The 18,779-nt window shown below is 42.4% G+C and overlaps 1 protein-coding gene across 1 annotated transcript in view; it reads left to right on the top strand.

The window, feature by feature from the left end:
- Ush2a (usherin) overlaps positions 1 to 18,779 on the top strand; it is a 755,222-nt gene that overhangs the window by 172,268 nt on the left and 564,175 nt on the right. The window contains exon 14 of the mRNA XM_004672003.2: positions 4,984 to 5,147. Coding sequence (XP_004672060.2) covers positions 4,984 to 5,147 — 164 coding nt within the window. The remainder of the gene's footprint in view (positions 1 to 4,983; positions 5,148 to 18,779) is intronic.

The following is an 18,779-nucleotide window of genomic DNA, read 5'->3' as shown; positions in this document are numbered from 1 at the left end:
CAGCTTCATGTCCAGGGTCTTGGATCCATGATGAAACCATCTGAACTCCAAGAAGCTTGGGTAGCTCCACACCTCTAGCCATGCTGCCCAAGGCTTTCGCCTGTGCGCACAATCCATCACAAGCTAAGAACTTATCTTGACACATCTGGAGATTTCTTTCAATGCAAGTAAGGGTTTACCTTAAGGACTTTAGATTTCTTCAATTTTTTTTTTTTTTTTTTGCTGTAAATCTTTGGATTTTAACTATCTTTCAGCTGTTTTAATCTTTTTCACTGTAGAACTGAATAAGATCAGTCCAGATTATCCATAACATAGAATCAATGTATTCTTGCCTTGAAATTTCCTTGGCCAAACACATTAGTTAATTATGTAAATTCAACCTTGCTCACAGTCTCACAACATGTGCAGATTAAAGCCAGATTCTTTTCCTGAATAGCATATAAACTTCCTCTTACTGAGTTCCCAGTAGAGTCCTTTTTCCCTTCTGAAACCTCATGAATAGAGCTCAGATTTTCTTCATTTCTTCTGACTTTCTGGCCTTTTAAACTGCCCCAAATATGGAGCATTAAGCTCTGCTTTCAGCTTTATAAGACCCCTCTAACTATAAATTCAAAACTCTTACATAGTTCTCCTACAAACCAGTTCAAAAATATCAAGATCCTCATGGTTATGTTCATGACAGCAGTAACCTTACTTATTAGTACCAGTTTATGAGCAAACATCTGACTGGAAGCAATTTATGGGAGGGAAGAACTTACTTCTCCTTATTGTTCCAGAAAGTAGAGTTCCATCATGGTGGAAAAACATGGCAGAATCAGGATTCTGGCACGTCATTGAGGGAAATAACAAGTGAGGCCAGACTTAAAACACACACATACACACACACACACACACAGAGAGAGAGAGAGAGGGGGGGGGGGGAGTACAACAACAACAAACAACAAAAGCTTCATCTCCTACAGGTCCCATCAACTCCTAAATAGGGCCACTAGTGTTAGATTAAGTATTCAAACATATTAGACTATTGACAACATTCATATCACTGTGATATCCAAGAGCTGATATCCAACACAGAAGAAAGGCATGCAGAGAAAGGCTATGCCTTGGCCTCTCTCCATTGATGATCTATAGTCACAATTTTCCCTCTGATAAAATTTCTGACAATATCCTGTAATACTCTAAGAGATTCTCAAAACTAACAACTATGTTTCTGCAGAAGTAATAATTAAGTTCACTTTTTAAAAAAAATCTGTTTGAGTAATTGGAAGAAATTCTCAAGAAAGAAAAGTACATGAGATTTGTCACTCAAGAGACAGAGACCAAGGAACTCTTTTTTATTGCAGTAGATAAAAAGTGAGTTGCATTGGGGCCCAACTGAACTGTAATAGCAGAAGGCTGGCAGAGATGAGCAGTGTTTTATGCTTGTTTTGTTTATCATAATGAACTGGTCAATAAGCATCGTGAATTGTTTATCTATATAACTCTTGACAGATGACTCTTTATGAAATCCATTTAGCAAGTGAGGTTTTCCCATAAGGAAGAAAAATGAAGATTTTAAACAGATTGTGAGAGATGCTCTGGCTGTACCAGGAGAGCTGGTGCAATAAAGGTTTCTTTATATTAATATTACAAAAACCATTTATCCTGGCAAAATCAATATCATAATTCATCTTCATTTGGTGCTGCTCTCTGTAAGCTTAAGATGTCTTTTCCTTTATTATGTATAATTTTGTTTTAATAAACGTGAAATATATTTCATTTAGGAGGTACACCTGAGGAGGGATCACTTATGAAATGATATCAAACTTGTAGGTTATTTGCTGCAGAGTCTTGGAAATGTTTAAAATTACATTCAAGTGACTGATAAATTACAGGAATCATTTCACTAAAATTTTAATTGCAATATTATTCCCTATGCCCTTTGTACTGGGAACAAACTACAGATTTTAGAAAAAGAAATCCCATCTAATGAACTTTATATAGGGAATATTCTTACTGAAATTAATCAGTTATAACAAGCCAAACATGATCAATATTACCATGCCTGGGAGAAGAACTAAAAAATCAGGAATAGACCCATTTAATTATTCAAAACATTGGATGATTTTCTAAGTAATTTGTTTATTCCATTTGCATTTGAGGTTTACTATCCCACAGATATTGATACAGCTGACTTGAAGTTATGCATATAGCAGTTGTCTGGAAGAAAATGGAACCATATCCATGAAAGGAATAATGTTATAGACTGAAAACTATTACGCTAAATGCAATGTATGTAAAATAAGTGTGATTGTCTCATGAGTGAATGGTAATAAAAATTGAAACACTGGAGAACTCCAGAGATGATTACTCACGAGGGGTATAGTGATAAATACACATATGTATGCATTGAGGAAAGCTTACTTCTTATTGCTCACACTAGCCAGTGTTACATTAAAATGTACAAAATAATATACTCTAGGTAATAACATATAATGAAATTAAGAGAAAATCAAATATTTCATTGCTTCTACAATTTCATTTTAATTTCAGTGCATAATTTTCCTCAGCTCTAACACTTAGCCTAGACAAAGCATCTATTTGAGATGGGATTCTGATTCTGTGTGTCTAGATAAAAGACCACTAGAATTGTTTGTAGGGGAAAATGTCCTGTCATCATGACCATAAAAAAGGGCAAACTAATGTAGGGTGGATTTTGAGGAAACTGTACTTTATTTATTCTCAAGAGTGTGTTACTCTATAAAACAAATTTGCAGCTTATTTGACAGCCTTAGCTTTTATCAGCCTTTCCAAGGGTGTTGAATGATTACCCAAGAGATCACACTGTAAAGACTGCAGTGGGGTGAAGTGGCTCTTTCCACCAGCCTCTGTGATAGAACGCATAGGGAAATCCACTTAGGATTCCTTTAGATGTGCACGTGGAGAGTCCCTGCTTAACTGGTCTCCTTCAGCTCTATTGCAACTCTAATCGTTATGGTGTCAAAGTGTTTGTCCTAATCAGTGCCAGTGGCCAATGCCAAGTATCTGAATAATTCACTCTAAGGAAACAAGTTTTGCTGCTGATCTCAGTTAAGGGGCAGTACTATTCTTACAGATGACATTTGATGAAGGACTTTTTATTAGAAAATATCTACTTTTCTTTTACTATGAACATTCTCTGATATAGTCTGCAGCTACATTTCTTTGGGTTGCATAAGAAATAGTTTATTTTTAATTTTGTTTATTTTTATTTATTTGAGAGAGACAGAGGAGAAAGAGGCAGAGAGAGAGAGAGAGAGAGAGAGAGAGAGAGAGAGAGAGAGAGAGAGAGAGAGATTGGGCACACCAGGGCCTCCAGCCCTTGCAAACAAACTCCAGATATAGATGCTACCTTGTGCATTACATAGGCACTGGGGAATCAAGCCTTGAACCAGGGTTCTTTGGCTTCACAGGCAAGTGTTTAATCACTAAGCCATCTCTCCAGCCCAACATTTTGTTTTCGTAAATGAATGTCACATAATAGTAATCCAGCTAATTCTATGAATATGAATAGCTAAAGCATTGAAAGTACAAGGGAAATGACAGAATTTAACAATTTAGATAAATACAGGCTTGCTACAGGCTGTCTACTGAAAGTCGAAGGACTTTTTTTTTCTAGGTTGGGTCTCACACTTGTCCAGGCTGACCTAGAATTCACAATGTAGTCTCAGGGTGGCCTAGAACTCACAGCCATCCTCTTACCTCTGCATCCTGAGTGCTGGGATTAAAGGCGTGTACCACCATGCCCGGCTTTCAAAGGACTTTTAAATTGAAGTTTTCTAATTATCTTTAAGTCCTCAAAATCACTGCATAAAAGAGAACTATGTTCTGTTCTCCAGCCATTCTGGTTTAATGAGATCAGTGCACAAAATAGGAAATAAAATATGATCTATATTAAGGCATCCATAGTGATTCTCAGCTATCTACCTAGATATTTTAGCAGAACTTATACTTTAAAAAACTAAATATCAAAATTTAAGGCTTTTAAGAACAGTGGTGACTCAGTCTTGGTTTGAATTTAGTAACTGGTCTGTGAATTGAAAAGATAATTTTGTGTGCACTAAATTAAATATTTAGCTCACAGTAGAAATGCTGTAAGTACACAACATTTTTATTTGTATTAAACAGTTGGCATTCAGATGACCAGACAATGCATCCATCATGGATAAAAAATAAATAAATAACAGAATAGAACATTTTTGCAGGGGAGGTAGAAAGGGAAGAATCAGGGTCTCATGTAGCTAGGGCTGACCTAAAACTCACTATGTAGCAGAGGATGACCGTGAACTCCTGATGTTCCTGCTTCCATCTAACAAATGCTGGAATTACAAGGGCTTTTAGTTTTTATTTATTTATTTTTTTTTTACCACCATGCCGCCTCCAATATAAAGCTGTATTGACCTATTGGTATGTGTGTGTTGTGTATGTCTGTATGTCAGCATGTTCATGTGTGTGTGGGTACATGTATGAGGAGGTACATGTGCATTTGTATGAAAGCAGGGGTCAACATCCAGGGTGCTCCCCAGTCCTTCCACGTTCTTGATGCAGGCTCTCACTGCACCCAGAGCACACAGGCAGGGCTGGATGGGCCGGCGGCCCTCGTGATCCTCTTCTGTCCACCTTCCTGGCCCTGTAGGTCCACCTCACAGTCCCTGGCTACCAGGCGAGCGTCAGGGGTCTGAACTCAGGTCCTCATGTTTTCATTACAAACACTTTACTGACAGAACCATTGCTCAACACTGAATGAGATGCTTTTTGTGGTGGCTAGTTGGTTAGCTAAAAGTAGTCTTCCAGGGGTTTTATCCCGAGAATCATTTTGATAAAGATTGTTTAGCTCAAGCATAGTTTTCATTATGTTAGTGACAACAAACAGTCTTCATCTATGATGGCATTGATAGGTGTTAACTTACATTATGAACTATTAAGTAAGATACTATAAATACTGTTGTATTGTCTTGTTTTCAGGTGCCAGCCTTGTAATTGCCATCTCTCGGGAGCTGTAAATGAAACCTGTGATGTGGTCACAGGCCAGTGTTTCTGTAAACAGTATGTCACTGGTTCTAAGTGTGATGCCTGTATTACCAATGCAAGCCACTTAGATGTCCTCAATCCCTTGGGCTGCAGCAAAAGTAAGTGAGCATTAGTCTACTGCTAGTGTGTGTAGCATTGGGGCCCAGGGAAGAGTGTCTTGTGACTTCTCTTCATTTAGATCTCACCAGAATGGCTTACAATACAGAGAATTTGAGTAAAATGTGTTTATTTTGCTAAATAAGATGTATATGCTTTTATCTTTATTAAATAATGAAAATGTTTGAATAATTATGTACAGAGTGGAAAATTTACAATAGTCTATTGAAACAAAATCATGAGATGATTAAACTTCATGTTTGGCCCAGACTAAGAAATTATCTAGGACATGAGACAATCTTTAAGCTCTGGTCAGTACCGGATCAATCAAAAGGTTTAATCATCCTAACACTCGAAGGCATTCCTAGGTAATTCACTAAAAGAAATGGATTTATTCTTTCTTATTGAGGCTTATAGTTTTCATTCCTCCAAAGTTTATGAACATTATTTACTTTAGTGACTTATTAACATTTAATAATTGTATTTTTATTTTTACAACATAGCAAGTGCTATAATTCATATTCATTTCTTCTAATAAATATGTAAACCAAATAGATACAATATATGTACTCACAAACAAATATGTGTGTGTGTGTGCGTGTACCTTTCTTACTTATTTTTTTCTTTTGTTGAGGTAAGGTCTCACTCTAGCCCAGGCTGACCTGAAACTCACTATGTATGTTCTCTGGCTGGTCTTAAACACAGATGATTCTCCTGCCTCTGCCTCTTTTGTCACACTTTTGATTTCATTAAGTCAAGACTTACATTTTCATTTTGACTGCTCATAACACTTCAGTACCTCAAATTGACTTCAAAATCACCTGCAGTCCTACAGTTTTATAACAGGGTGATGGGTTCCTTTTGTTTACTTCAAGATAATTTATTCTTACTTTTCCCCAAATTCCTAAGAAATGCCTGGCTGGCATCATGTGGTAAGGTGGCTGCTGCAATGTATTTTACTGAACATATTCTCCTTGGGATATCTTGAAACAGTCATGAGTTACAATGCTAGGAAATTCAAGTTGTGATAGATCATCCCGTAGTCACTCTGCTATCTACATGAGAGAGATAGGCAGAGAGAGATACTGGGGTTGGGACCATAGCAACTGAACTAAATTCTGAGGTAGAGCCACAGACGAGAAAGACATGATCGGAACTGGTACCTGTGCAGTTTCTCTTCAGTGCTCCCACCTTGCATCACTTCCTTGGCATTTTGGCAAATGTAAAGCTTTACTTGGGCATCTTCCCCTTGGAAAAGGATTGTCACAACTGCCTCTGTTTATAAATAGTCTCAGCAGAAATGTGGTTTTCATTGGCCACATCATTAATGTGTGTTATTCATCAACTAGATATATGACTGATTTGTGTGCAGTATAAATGTCAGAATAAAACTCTCACTGGCTAATTCTAGATCGTGATCTATAATAGGATTAAGGCATGATATTAGTGATTCATTTATATGGGTCCTATGCTGGCTTCGGTGAAATTTTGGTAGCTGATCTTCTTTTGGCTTCTATTCTTGCCTCTGATGTACAGCCCCAGGGATAACAGGATTGTCAGGTCACTGGAAACCTAGTTTCCATTTCTTGGAATTCTACCTACTTTTATCTTGCCTTTCTTTCTCTGGGTGAAACATTCTTAGCTTCTCAAGTGTTTCTGATTTGTCACAACTTTAAAAAAAAAAAAAGTTGGACATTCCTAATTTTTCCTCCCCAGGATTTTTCTGGAGTTGTTTCATTTTAAAGTAGTAATGCTTAGTATTCAACATGTCCCTACCTAATGGCTCATGACTGTTACTGTTTCAGGTTTCTACATAAAAACATGCACAGCACTGTACAGTTAGAAGTCCTACATCATGAGAATAACATCAAATGTTTTTATTTTAGAATACGATGGGCTGAGATGTGGCTCAGTGTTAAGGTATTTGCCTAAAATGTTGAATGACCTCGGTTTGATGTCCCAGTGCCCACATAGAGCCAGATACACAAAGTGCAGTGTGCATCTGGAACTTTTTGTAAGTGGCAGAAGGGCCTGGGCTGCCCATTCTTTCTCTGTCTCAATCTCTCCACTTGCCAATCAATAAATAAAGTATTTTAAAAAATTAGATGGGGTCTAGGGAACTGTCTTGGTGGTTAAAAGTTCTTGCTGCGCAAGCCTGATGACAAGAGTTCATATCCCTTGAACACATGTAACACATGCACCATTCATCTATGGAAATGGAAGGTTGAATCAGGATAATCACTCAGCTCACAGGCCAGGCTGACTTACATTCATAGCAGCAAACAAGAGAAACCTTGTCTCAGACACAGTGTAAGGTGAAGACTAATACCCTAGGCTCGTCCTCTAACCCTACAGCCGAGCTGTGATATGTGTACTATCATGTGCATGTACACATGCAAACATATACACTCAGGTGACACATACATACTCTGACCCAGGCTGACCAGCAATTCACTATGTAGTCTCAGGCTGGCCTTGAACTTACAGAGATTCTCCTATGTCTGCCTCCTGAGTGCTGGGTTTAAAGGCATGCACCATCATGCCTGGCTTCTTTTGTTTTCTTGAGGTAGGGTCTTGCTCTAGTCCAGGTTGACCTGAACTAATGTAGTCTAATATGTAGTCTCAGTCAGGCCTCAAACTCAAAAATGATCCTTCTACTTTTACCACCAAAGTACTAGATGTAAAGGGATGCATCTCCATGCCTGGTTTACAATTTTTTAAAGACTTATTGTATTTATTTATTTATTAGAGACAGAGAGGGAGAGAGAGAGAGAGAGAGAGAGAGAGAGAGAGAGAGAGAGAGATTAGGTGCACCAGTGCCTCTAGCCACTGCAAACGAACTCCAGATGCATGTGCCACCTTGTGCATTTGGTTTACATGGAACCAAGCGAATCAAGCCTGGGTTCTTGGGCTTTGCAGGCATGCCCCTTAACCGCTAAGCCATCTCTCCATTTCCAATTTTTTATTTAATTAATTAATGTATTTATGAAGATGAAGAGTAGATAGAGAGAACCTAGGTGCACCAGGGCCTCTGGCCACTACAAACTAACTCCAGAAATATGCAACACCTTGTGCATCTGGATTTATGTGAATACTGGGGAATGGAAACCCAGGTCACCAGTTGTAAACCTTTACCTTTAACCACTGAGCAATTTCTCTAGCCACTTTTTAAATATTAGACATGCCCCTTACCTTCACAGAAGGTGGACACACAGGAAGAGTGCTGGGAGTTGGCAATAGGGAATAAGAAGACGCTGGCTATGGGAGGATTATGAGGGGACCTACCTTTTTCCCTGGTCCACGCTGACTTCACATGGTACTTGCGTTTATCCTACAACAGCCAGTCAGAACAACCACACTAAGAAAAATGGGAGGACTAGAAGGGAATGCAGTGCTATCTGTTGTCGAAGCTGTGAACTATCTCAGGCTGGTCTATCTCTGTGTATGGAAGATACCAAAAACGGGTTTTCTTAGAAAGCTAAAATACCTCCTGGAATCCCTCTGCCAGGTTTGAGCTTCATGATTTTAACTATGATTTGTTTTTTGTTTCTCTGGTGATCAGTGACAATAGTTTAACAGAATCACTTGTAATTAGTGTGTGTGTGTGTGTGTGTGTGTGTGTGTGTGTGTGTGTGTATGCGTCTGTCCATGCATGTGTGTCTGGTGGGTTTGGGGGAGGTACAAGTGAGATCCTAGTATACAATTCTCCAAGTACGAATTGAATTTAAAATTGTTGTCAGACCCTCTCTGGCAGCTTACTGCTCTATTGATCAAGTCACCTCCTTCCTTCCACTCAGTTCTATACTTTGAATAGAAGAGTCATTTTTCTTGTTAGGAGAAATAGAAGCAAGTCAGAAATTAAATAGCTCTGTGTTCAGTACTTTTGTACTGAAGCTTAATCTAGTTCATCCTAAAATTCTATGTATTAATCAAAGTTATATCCATATGCATGCAAATATATGCACACATGTATGCATGGATGTATATTTTGCCAGGTATAGCTCTCTCATATAAATCTTAAATTAATCTTTGGCTGTGGAGAAGGGTCAGCATGGAAAGCCTCCTACTGTGCAAGTGTGAGGACCTGAGTTCAATCCCAGTCACCAGGTGCATAGCCAGGGATATCCCCGGACACCCGTAACTCCAGTGCCGAGGCATGGGCAGATGCAGGGAGAACGCAGGGGCAAGTCCAACACTGGAAAGTCTAACAGAAAAATATCTGTTACACATTCAGTGACAGATAGTGACTCAGGAAAATAAGGCAGAAGAGCAACAGGAGGATATGTAATAATCTCTGGCCTTTGTATGTGTGCTATGACAGACATGCATCTGTCTCATGGGTGCATGCCCCATAGCTCATATACCATACACACACACACACAAAATGAAATACATCTGAAAGCTATATTAAGAAAATAGTTCAGGGGCTGGAGAGATGGCTTAGCGGTTAAGAGCTTGCCTGTGAAGCCTAAGGACCCCGGTTCGAGGCTCGGTTCCCCAGGTCCCACATTAGTCAGATGCACAAGGGGGCGCACGCGTCTGGAGTTCGTTTGCAGAGGCTGGAAGCCCTGGCGCGCCCATTCTCTCTCTCCCTCTATCTGTCTTTCTCTCTGTGTCTGTTGCTGTCAAATAAAATAAATAAATAAAAATTTTTTAAAAAAAGAAAATAGTTCAGTAAAAGCTGTAGAAAAAGATAAGAGAGTAACAAATTCTTGGAACAAAATAAGTGAGATAAACATATTGAAAACTGTATAACATTGTTAGGAAAAATCAAAATTGGTGTGTTTCCCTAAGTTTGTAATATTTTAGTGGCATAGGTGTCAATTTTTGTCCCAGACACAAATCAAGTCAATTCATTGCCAAGCTTCTGGAGTGTATTGTCAACTGTACTTTGGGAAAAAAAACAACATTGTCCATAAATCTAGGACTTATGGGCATAATGGCTCCATGGATGTAGGAGCATAGGCCCAGTTCCTTCATGGAAATAGGGGTTCAGACACAGACCCTCTGTAAAAATGGGTCTTTGGGCACAATTCCAGGCCTCTGGTGTGTCTATGTGGAATTGCGTCAACTTATCAGAAGTAGATTATCCTGATTTTTTGTCTACTTTTCTTCATCTACGCTCAGAGAACTATTACAGCTGTTACTATTTCTTTTTCAGAAAAATATTCCTACAGCCAGGAGGCCCTAATCTTCCTTCTTATTTTTTTTTAATTTAATTTATTAGTTTTCTTTTCAGTGAATACAGGCAGTCTGGTACCATTATTTAGGCTCATCTTGATCTACCCCCTCCCATTAGACCCTCCTTGTTAATGAAAAGGGGTCGTGCATTGTGGAGTTAGCCCCCAGTTATTAGTATGATAAATGTCTCTGCAAATCATGACCCAACATGTAACTCTGACATTCTTTCCGCCCCTCTTCTGCAAAATTTCCCTGAGCTATGTTGGGTTCATTTTTGGTCTGCTTCAGTGCTGAGGTGTTGGGGGCCTCTGAGGCTTTGGCTCTCTGATTTGGTAGGAGTTGATTTTTCTCTGCGTTGATCTCCTACCCCTTTGTGCTGGTATCCAGTTCACAGGAAAACATCACCCTTGCTTATTTCGCCAGTTGTCCTTAGTTTCAGTTGGGCCCCTTTTGAGGTTTGTTGGGGCAGTTCTCTTCTTAGGATCTGCATCTATCTGGAAAAGAGAAGCAGATTCTCCAACGGAGAGTAAGTTAGCACCCAGAAAATTGAGATAACACTTACTTTTTTGATAGACAGTTTGATAGGTGTAGGCCCTCTTATACCCCGTGATTGATGGTAGCTTGATATTGTAGAGTGGGCTTGTGTTTGGGTATGGTTATGACTTGTTTCCCACCTCCACCTAAGGGTCTAGTACCACTGAGTGGATCAGTTAGCCAAATCAAGAGCAATTGATTCCTCACCATCGCTGTGTACCACTATTGCACTTGTGTGGGCATCACATCCGGTTATTTGTTGCTAATTAGGTTAAACAATGTGTTGCTTGGACAGATCTTGGTCATTTCCCCCAGTCAGCTATGTAGAGCCTTCTGGCACTAGACACGCTGACTATCTGGGGACTGACTCTCTCCTGGCTTCCAGCCATGTCATTCCATTTTACGCGTCAGCTGTGTATGGAGTCTTCAGCAATAGGGTCTTATCACTGGCCTTTGGTGGGTCATCAAGTACTCTGACAGAAGTCTGTCATTGTTTTGGGAAACCTTGTAGGTTTCTCTGATCAAAAGCTCATTATGGATGGTAGGCCCAAGCTGGAAGTGGGGGTTATAGGTCAGTTTCCACTAAGAAATTGAGGAAAAAGATAACTAATATACAAGAGTTAGAGAGGAGAGAGATAGAGGGGAGAGGGGGACAGGGAGGGAGGGAAGATGTAGGAGATTTAGGTCAGTCTTGATCCTACCCTCTCCAGTGTGTTGTGGTTCAGGTGTTTCCTGTAAGGCTCTAGTGAAGGTTCAGCCATTTGGTCTGTCTTTTAGGAAGTAGAATTTTATGGTACCATTGCCGTTCGGGTCCGGATTACTGTTTTCCACCCTTTGATTCCCTCCCTGCCCTCCCATCCACCTTATTGTCTAGTCCATGAGGTGCTTGGTGGGTATGTAAGGCATCTTGGGCAGATTCAGGTTAGGTGTTGCAGATGAGTGAGACTATGTGTTGATTTTTTTTCTGTGATTGGGTAAGTTCGCTGAGAATGATCTGTTCCAGGTTCAAACATTTTTCCTTAAATTTCTTTATGTCGTTTTTTCTTACTGCTGTATAGAATTCCATTGTGTAGATATACCACATCTTTGTTATCCATTCTTCTAATGATGGACATCTGGGTTGATTCCAGCTTTTAGCTATTACGAATTGAGCTGCTACAAACATGGTTGAGCAAATCTCTCTGGCTTTTGGTTTGAAGGTTTTAGGGTACATGCCCAGTAATGGTATAACTGGGTCTGTTGGTATTTCTATAGTCAGCTTTTTCAGGAGTCTCCATATTGCTTTCCAAAGTGGTTGTACCATCCTGCATTCCCAACAACAGTGAATGAGTGTCCCTGCTTCTCCACATCCTTGCCAGCATTTATTTTCATTTGACCTTTTGATGCTGGCCATCCTTATTGGGGTAAGGTGGAATCTCATAGTTGTTTTAATTTGCATTTCTCTGATGATTAGAGATGATGAACATTTTCTTAGGTGTGTGTTTGCCATTTGTATCTCTTCCTCCATGAATTGCCTGTTTAACTCTGTGCCCTATTTTGTGAGTGGGGTATTTGTCTTCTTATTGTTTAGACTTTTGAGTTCTTTGTAAATTCTAGAGATAAGGCCTCTATCAGTTGGATAACCTGCAAAGATTTTCTCCCATTCTGTGGGTATTCTATTGGCTTTGCTTATTGTATGCTTGTCTGTAAAGAAACTCTTCAGCTTCATATGATACCAATGGTTGAGTGACTGTTTAAGAACTTGAGCCACTGGGGTTTTATTCAGGAAGTCTTTTTCCATTCCTATATCATGGAAGGTACTTCCTAAATTTTCTTCCAGTAGTTTTCGAGTTTCTGGTCTTATGTTGAGGTCTTTGATCCATTTGTATTTGAGTGTTGTGCATGGTGAAATGTGTGGATCAAGTTTTAGTTTCCTGCATGTGGTTATCCAGTTTGTCCAGCACCATTTGTTGAAGATGCTATCTTTTTTCCAGTCTATATTGTTTGGGCCTTTGTCGAATATCAAGTAGCTATAGTTGCTTGGCCCAAAATCCGGGTCCTCAAGTCTATTCCATTGGTCTATATTCCTGTTTTTATGCCAGTACCATGCTGTTTTTATTACTATGGCTTTGTAGTATAACTTTATATCGGGTATGGTGATGCCACCAGAGGTATTTCTTTTGCTGAGGATATGTTTGGATATGCGAGGCCTTCTGCCTTTCCATATGAAATTTGAGATCATTTTTTCTATCTCTGTGAAGAACACTGTAGGGATTTTAATTGGAATTGCATTAAATCTATATATTGCCTTTGGTAGGATTGTCATCTTCACAATGTTAATTCTGCCTAACCAGGAGCATGGGAGGTCTTTCCATCATTTCAAGTCCTCCTCAATTTCTTTTTTGAGAGTTTTTATATTTTTGTTGTATAGATCTTTTACTTCCTTGGTTAATGTTATTCCAAGGTATTTTATTTTTTTTTGTTGCTATTGAAAATGGGACTATGTCCTTTATTTCTTTTTCTGTGTCTTTGTCATTTGCATACAGAAATGCTTCTGATTTTTGTGCATTGATTTTGTATCCTGCTACTTTGCTATAGGAGTTAATCACCTTCAGGAGTTTTGGGATGGAGTCTCTCGGGTCTCTTACATATACAATCATGTCATCAGCGAATAGCACTAACTTAAATTCTCCCTTTCCAAATTGTATCCCTTTTATTTCCTTCTCCTGCCTTATTGCTTGGGCTAGGACTTCCAGAACTATATTGAAAAGCAGAGGTGAGAGAGGACATCCCTGTCTTGTTCCTGATCTCAATGGGAATTCCTCCAGTCTCTCTCCATTAAGTATTATTTGGGCCTTTGGAGCTTTGTATATTGCCTTCATTATATTAAGATGTGAACCGGCCATGCCGGTTCTCTCCAATGTTTTGATCATGAAGTGTTGTTGTATCTTGTCAAAGGCCTTTTCTGCATCTATCGAAATGATCATGTGATTTTTATGTTTAAGCTTGTTTATGTGGTGTATTACATGGACAGATTTTCTATGTTAAACCACCCTTGTGTTCCTGGGATAAATCCCACTTGGTCAAGGTGGATAATGCTTTTGATGTGTTGTTGGATTCGGTTTGCGAGAATTTTGTTGAGGATCTTTGCGTCTATGTTCATTAGGGAAATAGGCCGATAGTTTTATTTTCTTGTGGCATCTCTGCCTGGTTTTGGGATTAGGGTGATACTAGCTTCATAGAAGGAGTTGGGTAGTTTTCCCTGTTCTTCAATTGTGTGGCACAGTTTTAGGAAGATTGGTTTGAGTTCTTCCATGAAGGTTTGATAAAATTCGGCTGGGAATCCATCTGGTCCTGGACTCTTCTTTATTGGGAGGTTTTTTTATTACTTTTTCAATCTCCATGAGCGTGATGGGTTCATTGAGGTGGTTGATCTGCTCTGAGTTTAGCTTTGGTAGATGATATGCATCCAGGAATTTATCCATCTCCTCCACATTTTCCAGTTTTGTGGAGTAGAGGTTTTTGAAATAAGTCCTGATGATTCTGCCGATTTCACTGATGTCTGTTGTGATCTCTCCTTTTTCATTTTGAAATTTTCATTTTGTTAATTTGGAGTCTCTCTTTTTTTTTGCTTGATCAAATTGGCCAGAGGTTTGTCAATCTTGTTTATTTTTTCAAAGAACCAGCTCTTTGTTTTGTCAATTAGCTTAATTGTTTCCTTGGTTTCCAATTCATTAATTTCTTCTCTGATTTTAATTATTTCTTTCCTTCTGGAGCTCTTTGGATTGGATTTTTCTTGTTTTTCCAATGCTTTTATGTGGATGGTTAGGCCACTATCCATTTTTTGTTTAAGAGTGTGCAATTCAGTTTCCAGTTGCCGTTGGGGCTCTTGTTGGTTTTTTTGTTGTTGATTTCTAGAACTATAGCATTATGATCTGATATCATGCAGGGAATTATGTCTATTTTCCTAAATATGTGGAGGTTATCTTTGTGACTCAGTATATGGTCTATTTTAGAGAATGTTCCATGGGCTGCTGAGAAGAATGTGCAGTCTGTGGATTTGGGATGGAAAGTTCTGTAGATGTCTGTTAGGTCTAAGTGCTCTATGGTTTTGTTGAGCTCTCTTACTTCCCTGTTGAGCTTCTGTTTGTATGATCTGTCTATTACTGATAATGGTGTGTTAAAGTCCCCAGCTATGATGGTGTTGGTGGTTATTTCTGTTTTATTGTCAAGTAGGTTTTGTTTTATGAACTGCGGTGCCCCTGTGTTTGGTGCATACAGATTTATGATTGTAATATCCTCTTGATGGATTGTTCCCTTTACAAGTAGGAAGTAGCCTTCTTTGTCTTTTTTGATTGTTTTTGGTTTGAAGTCAACTTTATCTGATATTAATATAGCTACACCTGCTTGTTTCTTATTCCCATTTACTTGGAATATTGTTTTCCACCCTTTCACCCTGAGGAGGTTTCTGTCTTTAGTGGTAAGGTGGGTTTCTTGAAGGCAGCAGATTGAGGGGTCTAATTTTTGATCCACCCTGTTAGCCTGTGTCTCTTGATGGGTGAATTAAGGCCATTAATGTTTAGGGTGATGACTGTGAGATTTGATTTGATCCCTGTCATGTTGTGGTGGTAGAGGTGTGTTGGCATTTTCATGAAATTTAATTTTTTTTTTTCTATCTACTCTGGGTTTGGTTGCTGTTATCTGCTTCTTATAGGCATTTGTGTTTGGTTATTTGTTTCTTCTCTGTGGAGAATTTCCTGGAGTACTTTCTGTAGGTTTGGTTTTGTGTTCATATAATTGTAAAGCTGAGTTTTGTAATGGAAAGTTTTCCTTTCACCATCTATTATAAGGGAGACTTTTGCCGGGTAGAGCAGTTTGGGTTGTAAGCCATAGTTTCTTAGAGTTTGAAGAATATCATTCCAGGCCCTTCTAGCTTTCAGGGTTTCCATTGAGAAGTCTGAAGTAATTCTGATGGGGTTTCCTTTGAAAGTGGTGTGCTGTTTTTCCCCTAGCTGCTTTTAGGATTTTTTCCTTGGTGTCAATGTTTAGAGTCTTAATGATAATATGCCTTGGGGAGTTTCTCCTTTGGTCTAGTTGGTTAGGAGTTCTGTTTGCTTCTTGAATCTTGATGGGCCTTTCTTTTAAGAGACGGGGGAAGTTTTCTTCAATTATTTTGTTAAATAAGTTCTCCATGCCTTTAGTCTGAAATTCTTCTCCTTCTGGTATTCCAATGATTCTGATATTAGGACGTTTAAGTGTATCCCACAATTCTCTCATGTTCTGTTCACAGGAACTTTTGAACTTACTGAAATTTTTGGACTCTCGAACTATTTCTTCCATCCTGTCTTCCAGATCAGAATGTCTATCTTCCACTTCGCTGACTCTATTCTTGAGAGCCTCTAGTGAGTTTTGGACTTGTTCAATTAAGTTTGCATTTTCTACTACTTTCCTATGTATCACTTCCATCGCTTTGTCCAGCTCCCTTTTTGTCTCATTTTCTGATTTTCTTGATGATTCTTGGAAATCATCCTTGCATTTCTTTATGTTTTCATTTAGTGTGGCCAGCTGATTTTTAAGGTCCTCTTTTGTTTTCACTCTCCCTCAACTCTCTTAGCTCTCTTTGAATTCCTTCCAGTGTCTTATCATATTGCTCTAGCTTAGTGATGGTAGCATCTGTACGATTATCTATCCTTTGTAGCTTTCCTGTCAGTTCTAGCAGTAGTTTGGTCAGGGTTGCATTTGTTTCATTGCTTCCACTTGATGTTCTGATCCTAAACACTCTTCTATGTTTTGGTTAGTTGTGATCCTTGTTGGACTGGGTGATCTGTCTGGATTTTCTTCCATTTTATTTTTCGTGTTATTTCTTTTGCGCTGTGGTCTACCCATGTCAGTGTATGGGCAGGTAGGTGGGTGGAGCAGCCTGGGATCTAGCTTAATGCGAATCCAAGGCAGCCTGGGGCAGTTGTAAGAAGCCTGGGATTTTGCTCACTCTTGCTAAAGCCGCCTACCTATAGCCTGACAGGGGCACCAAAGTTGCCTGAATTCTCACCCAGTAATGCACCTAAGCTGCCTGCCTTTGAGCTTGAAAGGGGACTGAGGTAGCAAGCCCTGAAGGTGCCTAGATTCTGGCTGGGTACACTGGGGTCTGTAAACAGTCTGTGCTCTTCCGCCTTAGGGGAGTGGGGGATGGGTGGCGATGTACAGGTAGGGGATGGTAGCTGCGCTGGCGCTAGTGACTCAGTGTGGACTTATGTGGCTCTTGCTATGGGGTGGGCCCGCTGCACATGCAATTGTAGTGCAGAGGCAGATGATGTGGTTATGGAATCAGGACACAGCAGAAGCTGACCGGAGGCAAGTGATGTGAGCACAGCAACAAGGGATCTGGCAGCCACCTATTCACGGCAGGGGTGGCCCCCACAGGCCTGCGAACCGAGCACCATGTGGCTGGTCTACTCGCAGGATCAGAGAACAAGGGCGAGGTAGGAGGTCTCACCTTCAGTGCAGCAGGCTGGCAGGCGTGACTGGTGGGTGCCCGATCAGAGCACAGCCATGCGGGATGTGCAGAGTGTGTGTGGGCGGGTGGGCGGAAGGGGGCACGGGGTGCGATGGTGTGTATGGAGTGAGTGGGGCATGCGGCGGGGGGGGGGGAGTCGGGTGCGCCTGGGCACTGGGCAATCAGGGTAGGGTGTGCGGGAAGTGGCAGGGCTCAGGGGGTGCGGGGTGGGGTACCCTGGAGGGGCGGGGGGCGTGGGGCACTCTGATCAGTTAGGGGGCGAGGGGTGTGCTGTTGGTGCGGGGGGGGGGGTGCGCATGCAGGGGGGGGGTGTGTGGGGCGTGGGAGGGTGCGGGGCACCCAGGGGTCACGGGGTGTGCAGGGGGGCACGGGGGAGCGTGCAGGAGGCGCGGGGGACTGGGGCACAGGGTATGTGGGGGGTGCACGGGGTGCGCGGGGGGGGTGCGCAGGGTGCGCGTGGGGGGAGAGGGCGCGGGGCACACCGGGGTGCGGGATGCCAAGGGATGCTGCAGGGTGCTCTGGACGCGCGGGGGGGGTCTTGCGGGAGGGGGTTGAGGGGGTCGCGCTTGGGGTGTGGGGCGTGGAGGGGGGGCGGGGTACGCTGAGGCACTCCGGGGCTCAGGACGTGTGGGGGTGGGGCACAGGGGGCACAGGGCACGCCTGGGCATGCAGGGGCGTGCTTGGGACACGCGAGGGCGCCCGTGCCGCATGTGGCAGTGGGACGAGGGGCATGCGGGGTGGGGGGGCGGGAGGCGCTGGGGCAGGGCATGGGGGGGGAGGGAGCGCTTCAGGGCGCACGGGGCTCAGGGTGCGGATGCTCAGGGGCGCGTGGGGGTGGGGACGCAGGGCGCACGGGGAGGGGGGCGGCTAGGAGTGCGCTCAGGTGGGCGCAGGGGCGCAGGATGCTGCGGGAAGCCGGGGGGTGCTCTGGACTCGCGGGGGGGGGGGGGCGGGTCGCGCGGGGGAGTGGGTCAAGGGGGTCGCGGGTCTCGCAGGGGGTGTGGAGCACGCTGAGGTAAGATGGAGCGCCAGACGCTGCAGGACTCCGCGGGGCGGGCGCACGGGGGGGGGGGCTCGAGGAGCGCTGGGGTGGGGCGAGGGGGTCTCGGGGCACGCGGGGGGGGGGGGGGCGGGCGCGGGGCACACCTTGGTGCCTGGGCGCGATCGCTGCGAGGCACTTGGAGTGCGCCTGCCACGTGTGGGTAGGGAGCGTGGGGCGCGCAGGGGTTGGGGCGGGCGGGGGGGGGGATCTCGAGGCGCACGGGGGTGGGGTGCGGGGGTCTGGGGCCCGTGGGGGTTGTTGGGGCGCAGGGCAGGCCTGGGCGCCCGGGTACGGGAAGCTTCGGTTCACTCTGGCTGTGCCTCCGCGTGTGGATAGGGAGCGTGGGGCGTGCTGGAGGGGAGGGGCGTGCTAGGGGGGGCGGGG

The sequence above is a fragment of the Jaculus jaculus genome, chromosome 1 (assembly GCF_020740685.1).
Source record: "Jaculus jaculus isolate mJacJac1 chromosome 1, mJacJac1.mat.Y.cur, whole genome shotgun sequence".
NCBI classification, from domain to species: Eukaryota; Metazoa; Chordata; class Mammalia; order Rodentia; family Dipodidae; genus Jaculus; species Jaculus jaculus.
Note: the sequence above shows the minus strand (reverse complement) of the source record. Positions and strands in the feature narration are given on the sequence as shown.